At 46.6% G+C, this 21,367-nt stretch overlaps 1 protein-coding gene across 4 annotated transcripts in view; it reads left to right on the forward strand.

Moving 5' to 3' along the window:
* Kctd1 (potassium channel tetramerization domain containing 1) overlaps nucleotides 1-21,367 on the forward strand; it is a 188,757-nt gene that overhangs the window by 80,186 nt on the left and 87,204 nt on the right. Inside the window, exon 1 of one of the 4 annotated variants that reach the window (XM_063231823.1) lies at nucleotides 15,488-15,995. The exons of 1 other annotated variant lie outside the window; for it this stretch is intronic. Coding sequence is in view for 2 of the 3 variants with exons in the window: in XM_063231821.1 (XP_063087891.1) it covers nucleotides 16,353-18,152 (1,800 nt within the window). In the remaining variant the exon portion in view is untranslated. Of the gene's footprint in view, nucleotides 1-15,487; nucleotides 15,996-16,018; nucleotides 18,153-21,367 lie in introns of those variants that run through there. 2 more of the 4 variants (XM_063231821.1, XM_023566830.2) reach the window with 2 other exon arrangements.

A 21,367-nucleotide genomic window follows, 5' to 3' on the forward strand; every position in this document is an offset into this window, starting at 1 on the left:
CTCTCCCTCCCAATACTTCTGTTACAGGGAGCAACCCTTTGTGTGTCTTCCTCCAGCAACCCGGGGCCTTGGAGGACAAATTCCTGAGTGAAAAAGAGCAGATGGAGAGGACACAATCCCCTCCCTGTCCCCCAGAAGGTCTTGCCTCCAGAACAGAGCTTGGGATTATTGTCTGAGTTCTCCAAGCCGCTAGAGGAAGTGCCAGTTGTGTGGGCGCCTGTGCTGTGAGACCTCAGAGCCTGTAGCATCAAGCCGAACTTCCACGTGCCAGCCTTGTGGATTTCGGCACATGGGCTGCTGGGCAGAATGTTCTCGCAGATGCTCTGAGAACAAACTCCCTCCTCACAATGCGAGTTCAGACTTGCCCTAGGGATGGCAGCTTGGAAGCCCTGCGTGCACCTAGGGCACCTGCCCCAGCAAAAGGGCAGAAGCCTCTTCAGAGCAGCTCCTCCTGAATTGTTGCCAGGCTGGAAGCCTGAGGCTGCAGGAGGCGGAGCCAGCCTTGTGGGTTTGTTTGGGGACCCGAGGAGAGCTCTGCAGAACTGGTCTGGTGCAGGTGTGGGGTTGGTGGGAACTGGTCAGGTGCAGGTGTGTAGAGCTGGTGGACGGGAAGAGCAGCCAGGGAAAACGGGCAGGAGGAACCTGCCCTGGTGGAATCTGGCTCCCTGCTCCTTTTGTAGTTCACAGATAAAGCACTCGGATCTGCGCAAGAGCCATGGAACCTTGAAAATTAACACTTCAAGAAGAAAATGCTCAAAAATGCCAAAATTTCTATTGAGTTAGTTGAAAAGGAAAGTGTTTACCTGGACATGTGCTTGATTGCACTGGAAAATGGCAAGATATTAGATTTAATTCAGCTTAATGAATGGTTATTAGCCCCCGAATGGTTCTGTGTTAGGTACTGAGTGTTAGGAATAAATAAAGGCGTTTATTGTGGGAATTGGAGGGCTGCACAAGAGGATGAGATCCCTCTGAGGCAGACAAAGGAGTACTGGGCTTTTATTAGTTTGGTAGTGGGTGGAGTTTGGAGTGGGCAGGCAGAATGATGTACTGACAGCTGATTAGGGAAATGTTGGTGCACACAGAAAGTGGGAAATTCAATTTTGGCTTGGAAGAACATGGAAGCCAACACTGGAGGGACACGCTGTCACTGTAGGGTCCAGTGCCATGTTGGGCAGGTGCCACGCTGAGCCTGGCAGAACTTCACAAGGGCAGAACCTATCACTGAGTATAAAAGGAAGAGACTAAATAGCCCACTAAAAGTTCATACTCTACCAAGATACAAAAGTTTTTGCATAAGAAATGTAAGGAAACTCATGAAAGAAATATATTTTCTTAAATCAAAATACCACAAATCCAGAGAGAAAATTATTCAGGAATTATATGCTCCCTGAATAGCAAATCCCCCATAATAAAAATAGCAATGATACCTTTCCTTAGCATGGATCTAATTTTGCCTTTTATCTAATGATTTCAAAGAATATAGCAGCCATTTCTGAGTTAATCCTTAGTGCTAAACCTGCTCTTCATTCTTCTGTGGAAAAAGAAAAATTGGCACTAACACCTCAACATCCCACAGGGAAGAGATTCTGGAAACAAAGCGTGCTCACCCCTACACAAGCATTAAGCAAAAATTAAAGGGCCCAAATTATCCAGAAAAGTAAGGTAGGACTTAAAAGAATGAAATTAACACCCACGACATGCAAGTCACTGGAAAAGGAAGTGCTTGCTTGTATCTTGCAGGTGGACAGGAAACAGTCTCTAATTTACCATCAGGCACTCTCTTTCCCTTTGCTTTTAAAAGCAAAGTCTCTCTATGTAGCCCACACAGGCCTTGAACTTGTGATTCACCTACCTCATCCTCCCAGAGTGCTAAGGTCCAGAGTACATTCTTCCAAAGCTTGCTTCATTTAAAAAAAAAAAAGCAATTTTAACCATGGGTGTGGTAGCATATTCTTGTGAATCTAAACTGTTCAGGAGACTGAGCCAAGAGGATCTCAAGATCAGGACCAGACTAGAGGGAGGTGAAGAGGGAATTTAAATCCCCTTAAGCAGAAAAAAAATCATTTCTATAACATTTTATACTAAGACAGCACGATCCCACTGATCACCTGCAAGCTCTGTTGTGGACCTCTTCAACCACATTCTTATGCAGGGAAAAGACGTGGATCAACAAATTCAATTCCCTGCAAAAATAAGGTGGGACAATTTTGCTAGAGATGCAGATCTGGAACAGAACTAATTTTTAATTGCATAGTAATCCAGTCTTTAGCATTCTCACCAGCAGTGTTCGCCTTCTAAGGCTCTCACCAGTACCAATGGGTTCTTTACCTCCTTCCCTCTCATCTACACCAAAATAGCTACTCCTTAAGAAAAAGTTGGTCTGCACTTTGAGAAGTCTTGGGTAACATTATCATATCATTTTAGGATGCAGTTTCAAATCAGCAGGTCAGAGACACTCTCTCCCCCTCTCTCTTTCTTCCTTTCTTCCTCTCTCTATATCTGTGTCTGTGTCTGTGTCTCTATCTCTCTCTCTCTGTCTCTCTCTCTCTCATTCTCTGTCTCCCTCCCTCCCTCCCTCCCTTTCCTCAGAATGGTTCCTTTTGCCTACCTTTGAATAGATATCACATTGTCTATGACCCTGTAAAGTTCTTGAAATAAAATACACACAGGGACACTTACAGCCTTACTGGGGAGATATTACTATGATAAAATAACATAGAGGTAAGTCCATATGACAAAGTCCTAAGGTGGCTTCACAAAAGCCTCTGATATAACACATGTGAGCTCTGTCCCAGCGGATAACTAGGAATGTGTCAAGTATATAAAAGCTGATGGCACCCAAAGCAGGAGAGCCATTTGGAAAAAGTCCAGGAGAGCCACTTGGAAAAAGTCCAGGACATTAACAGAGCACACTGTAGGGGGCTAATGCCAGGCTGAGGATGTGGGTGGAGTCATTGAAATAAGACTGGAAGGTTACTCACCTAGGAGGTAGTGGTGTTTGGTCTCAGTGATGCCATCTGTCCTTGTCCTTGTCACTTGCTCAGCCTAATTTACCACCTCAATGTCTCTCCTTATACAAAGAAATAAAGACCCAAAGGTGCTTAATAGATGACATGGGAAACTAAATTCACCATCACAATGCATGCATCAGACAGGTATTCTCTGTGTTTATTTCATGTGCCAGTGACTACACTAAACAAAGCAAATACAAACAAATAAATTCTTACCTTTAACGAGGCCTAAGGAATATAATTAAGGAGAAAAATAACAATTATAATGCATGCATCTGCTAGCACATGGTTCTGCCCCAAGTGCCAGAGAATTATGGTGGAGCTGTTCATGGACAGCCCAAAGGTGTGCCTCAGCAAACTTGAGGAGAGATGGAAGACTCCCATTTCTGTGGTTGGGAGCACAGGTACAGCAGCAATAGGATGTGTTCCTCACATCAATATCACATTCTACAGATTAACACACAGCCATAAAGAGGTAAAAGATTTTGTCCAAGATCCTACAACATGTAAGTGGTAGAGCCAGAATTTGAATTGAAGTTGCTTGGTGCCAGAGCCCATGGATGTGACACTGTACACCATCATTCTAAACAAGGGGACACCCAAACTCACTGGAGGCAGGGGAAGTGTCTAAATGGGGGTATTATATGAAATCACCCCAGAGAGATCTCTGGGTATCCAGTCCTTAGGATGGAGGAGGGTGGAGAGGTCAGGCTAAGGAAGCCTAAGTCAAGGTAGGCAGAATGACAGCAACTGAGAGCTGCGAGTTAGGCTGGGAGTGGAGAGCGATGGCCTCACTATGGGAGTAGGCAGGGAGTAGGTTTGACTTATTGGATTTCAAGGAAGAAAAAACACGTAAATAACCCAAGTGATAAGGACATCTCATGGACACCCACAATGAGACAGCCTAGATAAGGAGAAGGCTGCACACAGTCCCATGGGTGGTGCTGCCTCCTCCCTGCTCTTCCTGTGTCAGCATAGGGGAATAGCCCTATGCTGGTCAGCTTTCCCATCACTGGGATAAAATATCAGATACCCAGAACTCAAAGGATAATGGGTTTATTGTGGCTCGTGGTTTGGGGGATTCAGTCCATATCAGCTGCCACAAATAGAAATGGCATGTCAGAGGGTCCAGCAAAAGAGAGCTGCTCACCTCATGGCAGCCAGGAAGCACAGAGAGAAGATAGGAGCTGGGAGGGAGGCACAACCTCAGCCACACGTCTCAGCCAGACCCCACCCCCTAATGGCACACAGAACAATGAATTCATCAGTAGCTCAATCCACTGATGAGCATCGTGCCTCACATCATCCAGTCTCCTTCCAAAAGAATGAGACTTTTGGGGGACACTCTAGATCTAAACCACAAGAGGCCTGAATTAGGGTCATGCCACTGAAACCAAGAACATGAACTAAAGAGACAGATCTACCGGACCATAGAGGAGTAGCAGAGGTGACCACCACATTGGTAGTTTGGATGCATGCAGAGATGGGAAATAAAGAAAGAGAGGCAGGTTTGGAGCATGCCGTGGGCTGAACTACACCCCTCATCCCTGAATTCATCCGCTGTGATTCTACTTGGACTTATGGTCTTTAAAGAGGTAGTGATAATCAATGTAGTCACAACGGTAGAACCCTAACCTGGCAGGACTGGTGTCTTTATAAAAAAGAGAAGGACATAGATGGCTCTTTCTCTCTCTACATCCTCACACAGCGAAGAGGTCATGCAGAGAGAAGACAGACATCTGCAAGCATGAAGGGAGGCCTCACTGGAAACTAATCCTGCTGACACCTTAATCCTGGACTTATATAGCTTCCAGCACTGTGAGAAAATAAATTTCCATTGTTTAAGCCACCTCATCTGTGGCATTTTTTGATGGGAGCCCAAGTCAACTAAAACAAAAGGAAGGATAACTCCCATATGGATCTGTGATGTCTGAATTAGAACCTGCAGGAATTGAGAAAACTCTTGGAGGAAAGGAAGAGGGTGTGGTCCAGGTTACTTATATTAGATAGAAGGTGAGTTTCAATGCCTCTCTCTGAGATTTGAGAGTTAGACCTTGGTAGAAGGGTGAAGCCATAGTTAGGATATCTTGGTTGTAAGGAAGGGAAATTTTATTCAAGGGTGAATAACTATAGGGATATCATGGGACTATAAGGAAAATAGAAGTGTATTGAAATCCAAGGTTACTGGAGGCCAGACTTGAAGATAGGTCTGGACCCAGAGCAGCCAAGGACCCTCAGTGGGACCTCCTATCAAGGGTGGGCTTGGGCTGCCCCAGGGGCACTGCCCTGCTTTCTTCCATTGACAAATACAGTCTTGTAATTCCTAGAGAGACTGTTGGAGTTAGCGTTTCAATCCAGGCTTGTGGTTAGTGTAGGAGCTGGTGATCTATGGATCTTTATTGGTCCCATCAGTTATAACTGCTGTGGGTTATGATAGGTTACTTCACTTGAGAACCCACCCCTTCAACAGGGAAGGGTAGCATTCCCTTGGAGAGACTCAGGGATGGCAGGCACTGAAATAGGTCCATCTAGAGTGGAGGACAGGGTAAATAAAAGGACATTGTTTAAGTTTCAGCCTTGCCCTCAGGTCTACTTAACCTGGAAGCAGAAGACTTGGGGTATACCCAACAGGTCCCTGAAGGCGTAAGACACTCAGCAGAGCATGAAAGCCATACAGCTAGGTTCAGGGGTGTCACACATGAACCTGTTTCCTCTTAAATAAGCAATATGGAAATAAATATTCAAGGTGCAAAATTCAAACAGCACAAAGTATAGAGTGTGGAAGATTAAGTACCTTTGATACCAGGGCCTTCCTCCAAAGTCACTGCTGTAAGTTTATTTATTTTCTTTTTCCCTTGGTGCATTGTATTACATATAGATATGTCTTTTTAGTCCAGTTTTTTTCAGCAAATGAACTTTTCATTAATATTTTTTAATGATGACAAACAATGTCTTGGTGACCATGCTACTCAGTACTTATAAGTCTGTTATTTTTTACATCTATAATGCATTATTTATTCATCACCTACTTCTAAAATTAGGTTATAACCAATGATTGTGAATAATGAAAACAATGCTTCAAGACCATCCTTGTACATGTATTTCTTCTTCATTTGGGGAGGCCTGGATTCTTAGGAATGGACTGTTAGGTTAGTTACCGAATGATAAGTACCTCCAAATTGTCCTCTAATAGGCTGATCTTATTTTCACTTCTAGCAATAACAGAAGACACATACACTTATTTCTCCATAGCCATGTGGGTGTTGGTTAAACAATTTGAGTTCCCAGAGTCTTTTAAGAGTCTGCTGTAAGCTGTGTACCTTTGTTGTAGAAAAAATACGCAGATATATATACATAGAGCATTTTGCATAGTTTCTGGGTGTTTCAAGACTACTTGAAGACAATCCAAAAAACCCTCTGGCCTTATACTAAGGATCTGAGTACACACAAGTAGATCTCTACTGCACAGCACTGGGGCTCAGTTTTAGCTGTCCATTGGAATCACTTTCAGAGTTCTGGAAAATCCCCATGCCCAAGTCACCTCCCAAACACATTCAATCAGGTTCCCTAGAAAAACAATCTCAGTATCAGTATTTTTATCAAGTTTCCCTGATGAATTTAACATTCAGCCAATATCAAGAACTATTGTAATAGAGGAGAGGCCTAAGAAGGAGCTTCCTAAGGGGAAAGGAAACGCATTTTAGGGTTAGGCCAGGGTTAGGTCAGTCTAAGCTGTCCCTTAGTCCTGCTGGACTGACTTAATGACCGCATTCCATACCCTCAGCCCCTTGTCTCATCTTTCCTCCTTCACTGTACTGATTCTTCACTTTGAGTGTTATTCAGTCCATGTTTGGTTGCTACAACAAACTACACAAGACTGGATAATTTATAAACAAAGAAGTTTATTTTGGTTCATAGTTTTGGAGGCTGGAAAGTCCAAGAACATGGTGTTGGCAGGGGCTTCAGGTAGGACAGAAAGCAGAAGAACAAATAGGCATGTGTGAGAGACTAAACACACAAGGTCCCTTGCTTTATAGCAAACCACTCTCAAGATAACTAATCCGGTCCCTTGAGAAAGGCATTAATGTCCCTTCATGCTACTCACCTTTCAAAGGCCCCAGCTCCAATACAACCACAATTATTGTGGGACATACCACATCCAAAACACAGTAGGATTATTTTTCTTCCATTTCCTTGGCCACTGGAACCAGCAGCAACATTACCTGGGAGTTTGTGCCTTTGTAGCCTCATCCCAGACTGGGTGGATCAGATACCCTGGGGTGGGCCCAGCACTGTTTCCACAGACTTTCCCAGTGCTTCAGAGACATGCTGAAGTTCCAGGATCACATTTAGGATGGCCAGCCTGAATCCTCCACACACCTGACTTTCTAGCATGTTGTTTCTGGAATCTTCCCCCACTGACAGCCAGAGTGGGGGAGATGCATCTGGGGACACTGGGAAATTAGAGCATCAAGATCATAAGGAGTCGTCCAACTTGGGACTAAAGAAAAGAGCCTGGTATTGTTTGGCCCAGAGTAGGAAGAGTGTTGGAAATCAGATTTTCAGAATGCAGCCTAAATCTCCCTGGAGACAGGAGGCAAAACTAGCTATGCACACACAGATTGGAGGAGGCACTTTTATAACTCTCAGCTGATTTCAAGTGATTCATAGCCCCCAGTGGTACAGTGACCACTGCTATAATAGAAATTATTTTACTATTTGATAGATTTTTTTACTACTTGATTCATTATGTGAGTTTTTGAAGCAGTGTTTCACAAAGTGTGATGAGATTAGTATCATAATTGTCTGGACTGGTATGAAAAATGCATTTCTGGATTACATATATGACCTGCTAAGTCAGAATCTCTGGAGCATGGATCCAGGAATCTACATTTTAACCAAGTTCCCCAAGTAATCTGAATGATTCTGATGCACTGCATAGTTAGCTACTAACTCTAAAGGATAACAGTTCTAGGAAAGCTAAACAAGCCATGCATTTAGAATACATGCTAACCCAACACATGGTGCTAAGGTCTAAAGAGTCCTTACCATACCCCCAAATGCCACAGAACTGGGAACAGTGCCATAGGAAGCATTTTCCTGGGCCTGCCAGTGATCAACCACTTAAAAGCTGTATTCTATATGTCACCATATGGACAGCAGAAAGGGCCTGGAGTTGGGCTCACTTCAAACCCTGACAGTTCAACTCAGCTCCTTAGAGTGGGTCGCAGAAAAAGTTTGTAAGTTTCCCCACAGCAGCCTGAAACAAGACAACCAGGAGAAAGACAGGAAACTACTGATCATGTGTGCTAAGAAGACTCAGCCCCTTTCCCAGGCAGGTAGGACATTTCCAGTCCAGTGCTTTGGTCCATTTTCCATTGATGAATTCCATAGACTTGGTAATTTATAAAGCAAAAAAATTTATTTCTTACAGTTTTGGAAGCTGGGAAGTCCAAGGTTGGGGGGGGGGGCTGCAAATTGCTGGTAGGGACTCACCTTTGGGTCCCAAGATCCTGCAGGGCACTATATGTAAGATAGAGTAAGTGTGCCAGAGAGAGCTGGCCTTTATAACAAAGCCACTCCCTTAATAACCAGTTAATCCAATAATCCCTTAAACCACGAGTGTGTTAATCCATTTGGGAGGGCAGAGCCCTCATGACCCAATCACCTCCCAAAAATCCCACCTCTCAGACACCAGGAACATATGACTAGGTAAAATTTCCCACACATAAGATCTGTGGGACATACAAAAACTATAGCATCCACTTGCTACATCTTTCGATTTATGGATCCTGAAATGTGTAACACTTCAATTGTATTGGGTTGAATTCATGGCACTACATCAAAATATGAAGAGGTGGATTTCTCTGGGCAATGAAAATAGAACCAAAAGAGCCTGGCCTGGAGAAATGGTGGGGAAGGGTGTGTGCGATGGAGTCCGATTCACTCATAGGATAATGCCAGGCACATTATTTAAGCTCTCTGGGAACCATTTTTACACATACTTATAAGAAAGAATTGAATGTTCATGTCAAAGAGCAGAATTTCCAGCAAGCACTCACTAAATGTCAACAAGAAAGAAATATTTTTCTAGATTTCTGTACTTTCAAGTCTTTGCCATTGAATACTTAGAGCTTTTACAGTCAGGAAAACATGATGAGCCACAGTTTTGTTTTGTGTATTTTAATACAAGGGAATGAGCCCTATAAAGACAAAAGATTGTAAAACAGATGCCATCAACATCAGGGGAGTTTATTTTTATTTGCAGTAATAACAACACGTGACCCTGAGGTATCCCACTCAAAGGACAGACCTCAGAAAGCCTAAACATGATTTCTGAGTCCTGTACTGGCAGCAACCACGCTCTGGTCCTACAAGAGCAGGACAGAGGGATGAGGTCGCAATGTTTCCTGCTTCCCTGCTCTTCTCCAAAGCAGTCTTCTTTCATCAGGTGCAAAGCCTGTATCTCCAGCATCAAATTAAAGAAATAGAACAAACCCATCCTAGGGCTTCTTTAAATATTCAGATAAACCCATGTGCCCTTATCAGTTAAATTAAGCTTTCCTAAGAAAAAGTAAGTCAATTAGTTCAAAATGTGGGTTAGTGCTTCTGGGTATTTAAAAGGGGATTTTTTTTTTTTCTTTTTTAGTTCATTTAGAAACACAGCCAGAGGGCAGGTACATACCCACACCCCCAAACAATTCTGTGAATTGCCACCATACACCTAGATTCCAAAATCTGGTCCTTAAACTTTCTCAAAGTCGCAAGATATGGAAATATGACCTTTAAAACTGATCTTGTCTCTTCCTTTTAGTTAAGATTGTTTTTCCATCACCACTGTTGATATTCCTCAAACACTGCCTGATATTGCCATGGAACATTAAGAAGATACACTGTCACTACACTGAACCTACTCCTCTCGTTTTGACAAATTTACTCTCTAAACTTTTGCCAGCAAAGGTAGGTCTCCAAGACATTATGAAATCATCCCCAAGCATATTTTAAACTGCAAGATCCAGGGATCCAAGTGGCATCAATATAGTAAATCCAACTAAGAATACAAATAAAACAGGATATTTCTCAAGATGAATTTCTGGGAAATGACTTCTTCACCAAGTAACACAAACATTTTCCTGGCTTTTGGAAAGGTTGCCTAATTGCTGACTGAAAATACTATCCTATTGAATATTGAAACAATGAGAATAACATTTTGATACCACTACTTGGCTCTAATGTGGTTTTTAAAAATGCTGTTTATTTTATTTCAATTTTACTAATTTAATAGGTTTGAATACAGTAGATAGTTTCAGGAATTTCTTCTATTCTGAAACTATTGTAAAGAGCTTCCCCATTACTTAAAAAGTACATAGTGGTTATATGATGGTTTAACAAATACCTTCAACTCCATTTCAGCTTAAGTACAATTGCAATGACATTGAAGTAGATGTTATTTAATAATAGGACTAATTTCAACTTCAGTTCTGTATACCCTTTAAAGATATATGATTAGAAGATAAGGAAGTGAGTATCATTATTAATTTGAGGTTTAACTTTGACAAGTTTTACATATGAAATTTTTATTAACCAAGTGAAATTTCATTTTTATAATAGTATAAAAAGGAGATAGAACATGCTAAAGCTTCATAAATGCACACTTACTGACGGACAAAACTACATTCCTCTTGAATATTCTTTGTTTTAAAAAGTAGCTTAGGAAGCTGGTAGCTGATTATTAGGTGGAAAGGTCCAGAATTATAATTGCCAGGGGCGATTAGAATCTATTTTACTCCTGTCAAACATTGTGTTAAGTTTACTCTGACCTGTCTGTCTGTCTGTCTGTCTGTCTGTTTGTTTGTTTGACAAAGCATGGAAGGAAAAGCATAATTGGTACCACCCTCCTTTGCCCCTAGAAGATTTTGGCAGAACAATCCAGGACTTTAAGAGAAAGCAGCTCCTTCTAGGCTGATTAGGCTTCCTTTTGTCTCTAAATTCTTCATTATTACTCATTCTAAAACACAATTCCCACTATAACTAATTCCCACTTCCAGTATCCCAGGCAATGCTACCAGTGTTTAGGTGACCAGGTGACAAAGACCATCTCTTCTCAGAGCTCATTTCTGCTGTTCTAAGAGTCAGAGGCCTCAGCTAAGGACCCTGCTTTTCTATGATTCCCAAGTCAAATTACACCCGGAGGTATTTTCATGACTAGGAATTATTCCTTTGATGTTTTTGGCCCATTTTTGCTTTGTTTATTGTTTTATGTTTTCATTCTTTGGTTCCTAGAGGCTGACTATGGTCCAGAAGTTCATGCTATGGAACCCACTTGCCTGTCGTGGGCATTCTGGGAGACGTGGGCCTTCAGCTTAACCTTTGGAAGCCTCCTTGGTCTTGGTTCCTTTGTTTAAAGTGAAGTCTGGGAAAATATTAGAGCCTTAATAAATGATAGCTAATGGTTAAATGTTTACTAATATTTCAGACACTGTGTTAAGTACTTCACACATTATTTAATTTTTAAAACAATCCCGTAAGGTAGGGACTATTATTATATGTCCCAGAAAATATAATAATGAGAAAAGTGAGATATAGGAAAAGGTACCTGGTAAAGTAAACTAGGATTCAAATCCAGACAGTCTGGCTTCTCAGAAGAAATTTTCAACTACTCAGCTACACATTCTTGTGTGTAGCTTCTCTCCCCACACATAACTAATTATATGTTTACTGAGTGCTCACTATGTGCTAAGTCCGCTACTGAAATATGCTAAGAAGCTGAATTTTAAATGAATCGGAGTTACAGTAATAAGGCATAGCTCTGTCTTTGTGGAGTTATTTTTTTTCTGTTTCTTATTTTGTAGAGTTAGAATCCATGAGTTCAATTTTCATGAGTTCCAAAGCATTACTCAAGATGATCTTCAATTGAATTCAACAGTTAGTAGTGAAACTGAAACAAACATGTCAAAATAGCTTCAATTTGAATTCATGTTTAACCTCCAAAGCACCTCATGAATTTTTCAGTAGCAGAATCATAAGGGTATGGCTTTCCCTTTTGATTTGTTTTTTAAAGTGATTAACTAAATGCTTCTTCTGGCCTTTGCCCAAAGCCAATGGGACCCTTTAAATTTAAATCCTGCCCAACCCATCTCTCTTACCCCACAGGCACTTCCATGCCTTAGAAGGGTCAGCTGTAACTTTGTTGGGGGGAAAAATGCTCTCTCATGTTGTTGGTAATTACTTTCTACAGCATGCTACATTAGAGAAAAAAATTAACGACAGGAAATTATTAAACAAAAGTAATCATTAAATGCACTGTGTCTTGCAAGCATTAATGTTGCCTTCTCGTTAATTTTGTCCTGATTTTGAAATGTAGAATTTCTGATTTATATTTTAGATTTTTCACAAAATACTTCCTGCTGAATGTAGTTTTAACCAAACACAGAACATTCGCTCATTCAATAATAACTGGATTGCTTACTGTATCCTAAGCCTCAACCTAACACTGTAAAAGCATATTGGTTTAGTAGAGCAAACAGGTAGATTAAAAAGCAACCATACCAAGTGTACACCAAGGATGCTCAGAAAACTGGAAGCAAAACAAGATGAGCCAAAGAATATGAACGTTTTCATAGCAGGTGGAAAGTTTCCCTAATTGCTTTTTAAAAGGCTGTGTTAATTGATGCTGACAATAAAACTATAGGGGGAGGTATTTGAAGATGTTTCTGTAGCGTGAACTTTCATTAGTGTCAACCCACAATGGGACTAGGTGGGTTATACAGAGGGGGGGAAACAAGGAGTTTTCCTCCCCAAACAACCACGTAATTACTTTCAAGTATTCTAAGTGATGGAGACGCACAAATACACTGGTGTTGTTTGATAATGATGATTAAAAAGACAAATGAGGCTTAGGATACAAAAAAGACAAAGATATGTTCCATATCACACTGGAATTATTTTTATAGTAGAAAAACCCCCTCACACATCTTGTGTGATACATAAAGCGTCCTTTCTAGGGAGAGCAGCTTATGGTGCTTCAGTAGTGGACTGAGTGGACTTCAGACGCTCAGGAGTTCCGAGGAGGACCTGGAAACTAGACTAAACGACTAACATTGCTTCTCCAAAAATAATAAGAAAGAAATTCTTTCAGTTTGGACCTGAGTGTACGGAACCATGGGATGTTTTCAGGGGATCACTTATTAAACCTGGAGTAGAACTTTATGAGCCCTACTGTAATTTTTATTATTGGGAACAACTTTTCTTTGTTTCTTGGAGTTAGGGAGAGCCTGGGAGGGTGGTGCCTCTCTTTGTTTTTTTGTGGATGTTCCCCCTGGGGACCATGGTAGTTACTAATTTAATTTAAATAAGCCCCCCCCCCCCCAGTATTTGATAAAATGCCATTACGGGCAAGGAACCCTGATAGCGTTCCTGGAGCTGGTGCAACGGAGCGGACCCACGGTCGACCTGTTATCAGGTCACCACACACTTTCCGAAGTGGGATTTTCCTGTTGAATTTCAGCGCGGTTCCAGTCTCTGGTTCGCAGATTGTCCGGACAGCACCTGAAACTGCCGTTTTCTCAAGTCCGTTAAAAAGTTGCTAGCACTTGGGGGGTTTCAGTTCTGCTATTCCCCACCTCCTTCCCCTGGCTTTTGCCAGTGCAGACCTGCCTTGGGGGGCATTTTGTCCTGAGAGCACAAAACTATTTTCTTTTCTGGAAATAAGTTGACGTCAACTGGGAGCTGTTTTTGGTTGCTTTGTTTCCCGGAGCGTCCAACCCAGAACACCGCCTCCGGCAAACTGCGTGCAATTCAAAGCAACTCTCAGGGCTGAGAGGGGAGGTGCGTGTGTGTGGAGGGGGAGGTGCCCAGGCGCCTGCAGAAGTGGGGAAACCTGGGGAGAGGCTCCCTCCGGGCGGAAGCGGCGGCCTGGGTCCCCAGCTCAAGCCAGGAGCCCAGCCCAGAACAACGCGGGCCCTCGGTTAACCGTGCTCCAGGTGAGGGCCGCCAGGGTGCCGCCCCTGGCAGGTAACTTGCCTGGCGCCCACCTGAGTTCTCAGCGCCCTTGAAAGGCGCCACCCGAGAAGCATCCCGGGACAAAGTGCTGTCCCTCCAGAAGTAGGCGGGTGCAACTAGTGTGTGCCCACTGTTTGCGCCGGTGCATGTGTGCCAGCCACTAACTTAGCTGTCCATTGCCCTGAATCTGTATCTTTCTACGCGGGGCCCCCCAGGGGGATCTCTGTGAACAAAGCTGGCTACTCTTTCAGTCGCACCTCTGGGACCATTCCCAGTAGCCCCCTCCCCCGCCCTCCCTGTAGGACTGGTCTCTCAGAGAGCCGGGCGGATGAGAGCTTGAGTGTGTGTGTGTGTGTGTGTGTGTGTGTGTGTGTGTGTGTGTGTGTTTCCCCGAGGAGCTGGAGGGGCCCGCGAGGCAGGAACTTGCTCGAACTTGTTTCGCACCTGGCACTGCTAACCCGACGCTCCGTGGCGTCCAAGGCAGAGGAGGCAGGCAAGGGAGCGACGATCGCTACAGAGAAAACACCGCCACCTCCCACTTCGATGTTCGTGTGGCCCCCAAACCTAGTCTCTCCTCCTTTCTCCCCTTTCTTTTTTAAAATTACAAATTGATGAATAGGTTTCTGTGGATGTGTAACATGATAATCCTCCCTGGAAGCAAGACGGAAGGGCCAGGGAAGGGGAACCGGACGGTCTCCATAGACTCCCACATCTGAACTGTCCACACTTCGGACTTGGGAGGAAAAAGTCGAGGGCGCACTCGGGGAGCTGGCGAGGCAGCCTCCCTGGAGGGCCAGCCTGGCTGGCTCTCGGGCGCACGTTTGGGATTTCCTCGGCCCTGGAATTTGGAGCTGGCCGGCGCTCTGCGGGACACTTGGGAAGAGAAAGTTAGGATGCAGTGCGCTCTCTCGGGAGAACAGCCCAGGTCCGGGGTGGCACTGGGGCGCTGCCTCTGGCCCCCGAGAAGGGGAGGCGATGGCGCGAGGACGCGCCTAGAGCCTGGGCGCGCCGGGGTCGGACGTTTGGCTGGAAGTGGGACAGCGTCTCCTATGGGAAAGCGGGACCCGGCGAGCTCTTTGGCTGCCTTTCCAGTTTCCGAGGTGCCGCCCCCGCGCGCTGGAGGCAGCGCAGCCCTCAGGGCGAACGAAAGGCGGTTGGCAAACGTGGAGAGAGGGCGCGCTGGGAATCCGAATTGCCGGAATGGTGGCGGCGGCAGTGGCAGGGGTGGCCGTGAGCCAAGTTCACTTTTTCCACTCGCCGCTGCCGGGCCTTAGGGACCCGCGCTGCGAGCGCTCTTTGCTGGTGGAGCGCCCCGCCGGAGGAAGGGGTGTTACTTTGCTCCGGGGCAGGGCGGGGACAGTCTGGGCCAGTGAGGAGGGGGTCCCCGGGGTTCCAAGAGCCTAGTCTCAAGTCTCCCCTCCCACCCACCCCTCCCAAGCCTTTCTTGCTTGCTTGCTCCTTCCCGGGGCTGGCTAGACCGGCGCGGACTTGCCCCAGACCTACGGGGAGCGCCCCAGGTCTTTAATGACAGCTTAAAAGTGGCAGTTGGAAAAGTCGAAAAGGACGAGGCTGGCGTGGGGCGTGTTTCGCTCCCTTCCAAGAGTCGGAAAGGGAGCCGGGAGCCTCGCGGCTGGCCCCAGGCCCCCTCGCCTCGCCGCCAGCAAGTAGGTGGGGAGCCGCCGCCAGCCTCGTCCCGCTCCCAAGCCTCGCCCGCTGCGCCCTGGCCGCGGGCGCAGAGAGGGTGCGGGGCCCCGCGCGCCTCCTCCACCCAGCTCAGTAACCTGCCTGCGCCGCTGCGCTCCGGGCGGCCCCGGCCCCGGCTCCTCAGAGCAGCGGCACCCGCTGCCGCCCCGATCCCCCGGCCCCGGGGGGCGATGAGGGGGCGGTGGAAGGGGCACTGCTGCTCCGGCATCACCTAGAGAAGCGGGGCCGCCCCGCCCTCCCGCTCCCGCCCGGGCCCGCGCGCCGCTCCGCCGGAGGGTAAGTTGGGAGTGCTTCGCCCCCACTGACAGCTCTCCCTCCCCTTGCTTTTTTTCCTCCTTCAAAGTTTTCTTAGAACTGGGGGAGCGGGGCGGGGTGGGGGAGGAAGAATGTCCGGCCAGCCTCCGTCCTTTCCCTTCTCTTGGTCTCACTTTATCCCCACCTCCCCTCCCCTACATCCCCCGCGCGCCGCTGCCCCTCCGGAGCTGCGCTCGGGAATGACAATTGGAGCGCGGCTCCTTTAAGAGCCCGGCTTTGCCTCCCGGTAGCTGAAGGTCATTAAACACAAAAGCTCTCAGCGCTGCGGTCCAATATAGCGCATGCGCCCTGCCCGAGGACTGGCAGAGAGACGGCAATATGGCGAGAATGCCTGGCAGCGGGGACTGTAACACCAGCGCGGGCGGCAGCAGCGCCGCGGCCGCCGCCGCCGCCGCCGAGAACAATGGGGAGCGGGGAGAGGGCGAGCGCGGCGCGGGGCACCGGGGCCGCCGCCACGGGCGCCCGCACTACTGCAGCGCGGGAGAGGAGGAGGAGGAAGAGGAGGAGGAGGACGAGATCCAGGAGGTGCAGATAACGGGGGACGAGGAGGAGGAGGAGGACGGAGGCGGGGGCCTGGAGGAGGACGAGGAGGAGGAGATGGGGCTGGACTGGGACGAGCCCCTGGAGCCCGAGGATTCGGCCGGGGAGGAGCTGGAGCCCGAGCCGGTCCATAGGATCCATATGGACCAGGGCGCCGCGCTGGAGCCCGAGGCGCCGCCGCGACTGCTTGCGCCCCGGGCGCGCGGCGGGCCGCCCGGCGACGGCGCGGAGCTGGACCCCGACGGGCTGCAGCGCCCCGAGCGGGCCCGGCTGAGCGAGAACACCCGGCTGGCCACCCGCTACGCCGTGCGCATCTTCCGGGAGTACCTGAGCGAGAAGGCGCAGAGCCCGGACTTCGAGACCATGGACAAGGGGGCGCTGTGCCGCGTGCTGCGCTCCTTCTACGCCGAGGCCCGCTCCAAGAGCGGCCAGCTGTACAGCAAGTCGTCGCTCATCAGCATCCGCAGCTCGCTCAACCGCTACCTCAACGAGCCCCCGTACTGTCGCACGCTCGACCTTACCAAGGACCCCGAGCTGCGCAGCGCCAACCTGACGCTGGCCGCGGTCATCCGCAAGCTCGAGGAGCAGGGCGCCGGGCCGGTGGTGCAGAAGCAAGCCATCACGCGCGCCGACCTGCGCAAGCTCTACACCTCCAGCGTCTTCAGCACCAACACGCCCTTCGGGCTGCTCAACAAGGTCTGGTTCGAGACGTGCATGTACTTCTGCACGCGCGGCCGCGAGAACCAGCGCGAGCTGGAGGAGGACTCTTTCGGGCTGGCCATGGACGAGGACGGTCGCAAGTTTGTCTACTTCAAGTCCCTCGGGCCCTACCACAAGTCGCGCTCCTCGTCTTGGAGCAAGAAGCGCGCAGAGAGCAGCGACGAAGAGAACCTGCCTCGCATGTACGAGACTGGCACCGAGTTCTGCCCCTACGCCAGCTTCGTTAAGTACCTGTCCAAGCGCAATCCCCTCTGCAAAGCGTTCTTCCAGCGGCCCCGGGACCACTGCAGCGAGGGCGATGTGACCTGGTACGAGAACAAAGCCATCGGCAAGAACTTACTGGGCACTAGGATGCAGATGTTGTCCAAGGCGGCCAAGCTGTCCAAGACCTACACCAACCACTGCATCGGCGCCGTCTCTATCGCTACGCTTAACAGCATCGCGGGCATCGGTACCAAACTAGGCTCGCCGGCCCCGCAGGGCTGCTACGCCGAGGCTATGAACGGGGCGGCCCGCCACCCCTCCCACCACCCCCCTACCCACCCCTCCCGCCACCACCGCCCCCAGCCGCCCTCGCTGGGGAACACTTACATACTCCCCAAAGACAGCCAGGTCGGGCCGGACGTGAAATCTGAGGCTGTGGCCAAGCGCGCCCTGTATGAGTCAGTGTTCGGGTCCGGGGAAATCTGCGGCCCATCTTCCCCCAAAAGACTTTGTATTCGCCCCTCGGAACCTGTGGATGCGGTGGTGGTGGTTTCCGTGAAACACGACCCCCTGCCTCTTCTTCCAGAAGCCAATGGACACAGAAGCACCAATTCTCCCACCATAGTTTCACCTGCTATTGTTTCCCCTGCCCAGGTAACCGAATCAACCTCTATGCATGAAATAATTTCTCTGGCGCCACTTCGGGACTAACTTTGGGGCTAATGTAGATGGTGGGGGGGAGCGGGTAAAAGTAGCCACTGCCCTGCATCGAATTTGATTTCACCTTGAAAAACTTAACTCTTGGCGTTTTTCTGGGAAACTTTACACCTAACCCTAAAAGATGAGTGAGGGAATGCTGCCTGACAAAACACTGCTAGGCAGCAACGCTAGAGACTTCAAAGTTGGCAGAACAAAAGGAGTGGCTCGCTCTTGCTCTTGCAGTTTCTTGCCATTAAATTCGTGAGTTTTATGAGGTCAAGAGTGTGGCACCGCTGTACATATATAAAGGAAGCAACAACTTAAGAACCGTACCGTTAAAATACTCCACTGCACATTCACCATAACTTATGAAGGCAGAGAAAGTTATAAATTATTAAAAGGAAATCATGCCAATCCCACTTCCTGTAGCTTTTCTTTTCTTTTTTTAAGAAAAGGGGTGGGGACTGGAGAGAATGGTAGTTGACTACCAGTTTACAGACATACTCTAAAGTAACCTTTGGGGTGTAGTTTCTGGAAACTCACGTCGTTTATTAATCACCTGTTAAGGTTATTATTCCAATGGGAAGTCACTCAGGCTACCCCAGAGTGCAGTGTGAGATGCATAGCTTGCTGTGGGCCTGGAACGTTCCTATCAGGCCCCTGTGAAGACAGACAAGAGGAAGAGAGTGGTAGGGTAATCGTAGTTAGCCTGTTAGCCCAGATACTGGGCTATTTGGGCAAATTCATTCATCTCTGTGAGCATCAAGTGTCTTCATCAGAGGCGAGAGACCTCGGTGTCCACCCTAAAATTGATATTAAAAAGTACCGACGTCTGGATTGAGGCTGGGGCCTAAAGCAGATGCTTTCTTCCCTTGTTATTTTACCTCAAGGAGTGTATTCCCAAGTGTTACTAAAGTTGTATTCATTTGGGAGGAAGACTCTTTCCTAGAAGTTAGAGTCAGGAATCCTATGGGGATCCCCTTCTGCAAGCAGGAGTCACCTTAGATGGATTTACTTCTTTGACCTCCCTGCTGTGAGGCAAAAGTAGGAATTTTGGCCCTAAAGCTGGAGCATAATGCTGGACCTTAAGGGGCAGATGTTAGGCACCTGTGTACTCTTTCCAAAGTGGAAATTCCGGTTCTGGACAAACTGACCCTTTCAGAGGTTTATAGCTAATCAGCAAGTCTCAAGGCCAACAGAAAGGGGCTCTGAACAGAATAGACACAGCACAGTTGACTAAGACACACATGACCCAAATGCTGTGAGTCTCTCTCAGTGTGGTGCTTCTGGTGTATGTAGTACATTTCTGACAAATTGTTTTAGAGTTTTAAGGGTGGAGAGGAGAGTTTGGGTTTGCTTTTTCTTTGAAAGCTAAAGGAAATATTCGCATTTTTTTGATAAAAAGTAAAAACCCCATAAAGTATCCTGGGTTTGAATCATACGTTACTAATTAGAATTAAAAGCCTAAGAATGTTTATTTAAACATATATGCACTTGGAATAATAATGAAACAGTTTGTCTAATGGCATCTATCTGCTAGTTTTTAACACTAGTATCACGTAAATTGTGACTTAAAGATCCACAAAGCATTTTAAATACCCGCTCCCCATTGGTTTTACTTTGTTCTAAACTCAATTCCTTGGTCATAGGTCTTTTGTTTACATGAATAAGATAAATCAGTTCTATAAAGCTGTATACAAGTGGCTGTCTATTGCCTATTTGATTGTTGTGGCTCTTAAACAAGATCTCCAGTCTTGGTCTCTTTTAGTTAAACTTTAAAAAAGTTGTTCTGCGTGAACTCTTTTTTCTTTCTAAATGCTGAGAATCGACCCCAGGGCCCTGCAGACAAAGTACCACTGAGCTATCCCCTCCACCTTGTGGGCACATATTTAATAGCTTTTCACATAGCATGGTAGATATTATTTAAAATCATCATTAAGATACTTTGGGGAACTCTTTAAGAACTTCTGTAGAACTAGTGGTATGAAGTCTGGGCAATCTAAGTATGAAACAGATGTTTAACTAGAAAGCTGATATTAAACATTTCCTCTTGCATTAATTAAAATCACTGTACTGATTGAGGGCTAGGGCATTTCCCAGGGATTAATGACTGGCTAGGGTTGCTGGCCAGTGGCACTGCTTAAAGCCATCAACTCATCAGTCCCAGCCGTTAATCCTCAGGAAATGCCCTGTACGTCTCCGGCTTCAGTCATTATTTCTTAATTATAAACATGGTGCACTAACCTTAATACAGACAGGACCCATCAGATGTTGCAGTGCTAAACTCCACTGTTGACATGTTATGGACTTCTTTCTAACACAGAGTTCACACCCTAATGGTCTGACTCTGCTAATGTTGCAGTCTCCCAATAGAAGAAGAGCCTGGTACTTTAAATGAATTTATAGTGGGCATCCAAATCCACAGAGACTGTCTCAGGATGCCCTCAGTGGATATCTGAAGCCTTGGATAGCACTGAACCCTATGTATCCTCCTGGTTTTTCCTGCACAGACATACCTGTGATAAAATTTGACTCATAAATTAGGTACAATAAGATTTAACAATACAGTAATGATAAAGTAGACCAACTGTAACAGTATACTGTAATAAAAGTTATTCAGAGCTGATGAATTGGTTATGTTTGGAATTCTCCATTTCATGTTTTCAGACTCCAGTGGACCTTGGAGAGCAAAACCATTAGTAAGGGAGGATTACCAGACTGTTTACTTGTTTGCTTGTTTGTTTTCTGAGGATGTTAATGATTATTTGAGGGAACGGTTGACTAATACAGGCACTCAAGAATGAGCACTCATTATGGAGTTTGTGGGGGTTGTGACGCTTATGAAGTATCTGGATTTTGGAGTGGAGAGGAGGTTTTTGGAATAGTTGCTTTAACTGATCCACTCTTTGATTCTCTTGAATGGCCGTGTTTGAAGTAAAGGGTACTTTTACCCCCCCCCCCATAGGGCTGTTAGATGACCCATTGCTTGGTGTGACTCACCAGCTCCCAGGTGGTAATTACGTGGTCCATGTAATTTCAGTCTTTATTTATTTTCTTTAGCATTGGGGGTTGAACCCAGGGCACTGAACACACTTTCCCCACTGAGTCACACCTGCAGCTCCCGCGTTTTGTTTAGAAAGTTTTAATGCATCCTGTATCTTCATAGTTGT

Source organism: Cavia porcellus, unplaced genomic scaffold (genome assembly GCF_034190915.1).
Source record: "Cavia porcellus strain 051 isolate PalLab524CR breed Dunkin Hartley unplaced genomic scaffold, mCavPor4.1 scaffold_20, whole genome shotgun sequence".
NCBI classification, from domain to species: Eukaryota; Metazoa; Chordata; class Mammalia; order Rodentia; family Caviidae; genus Cavia; species Cavia porcellus.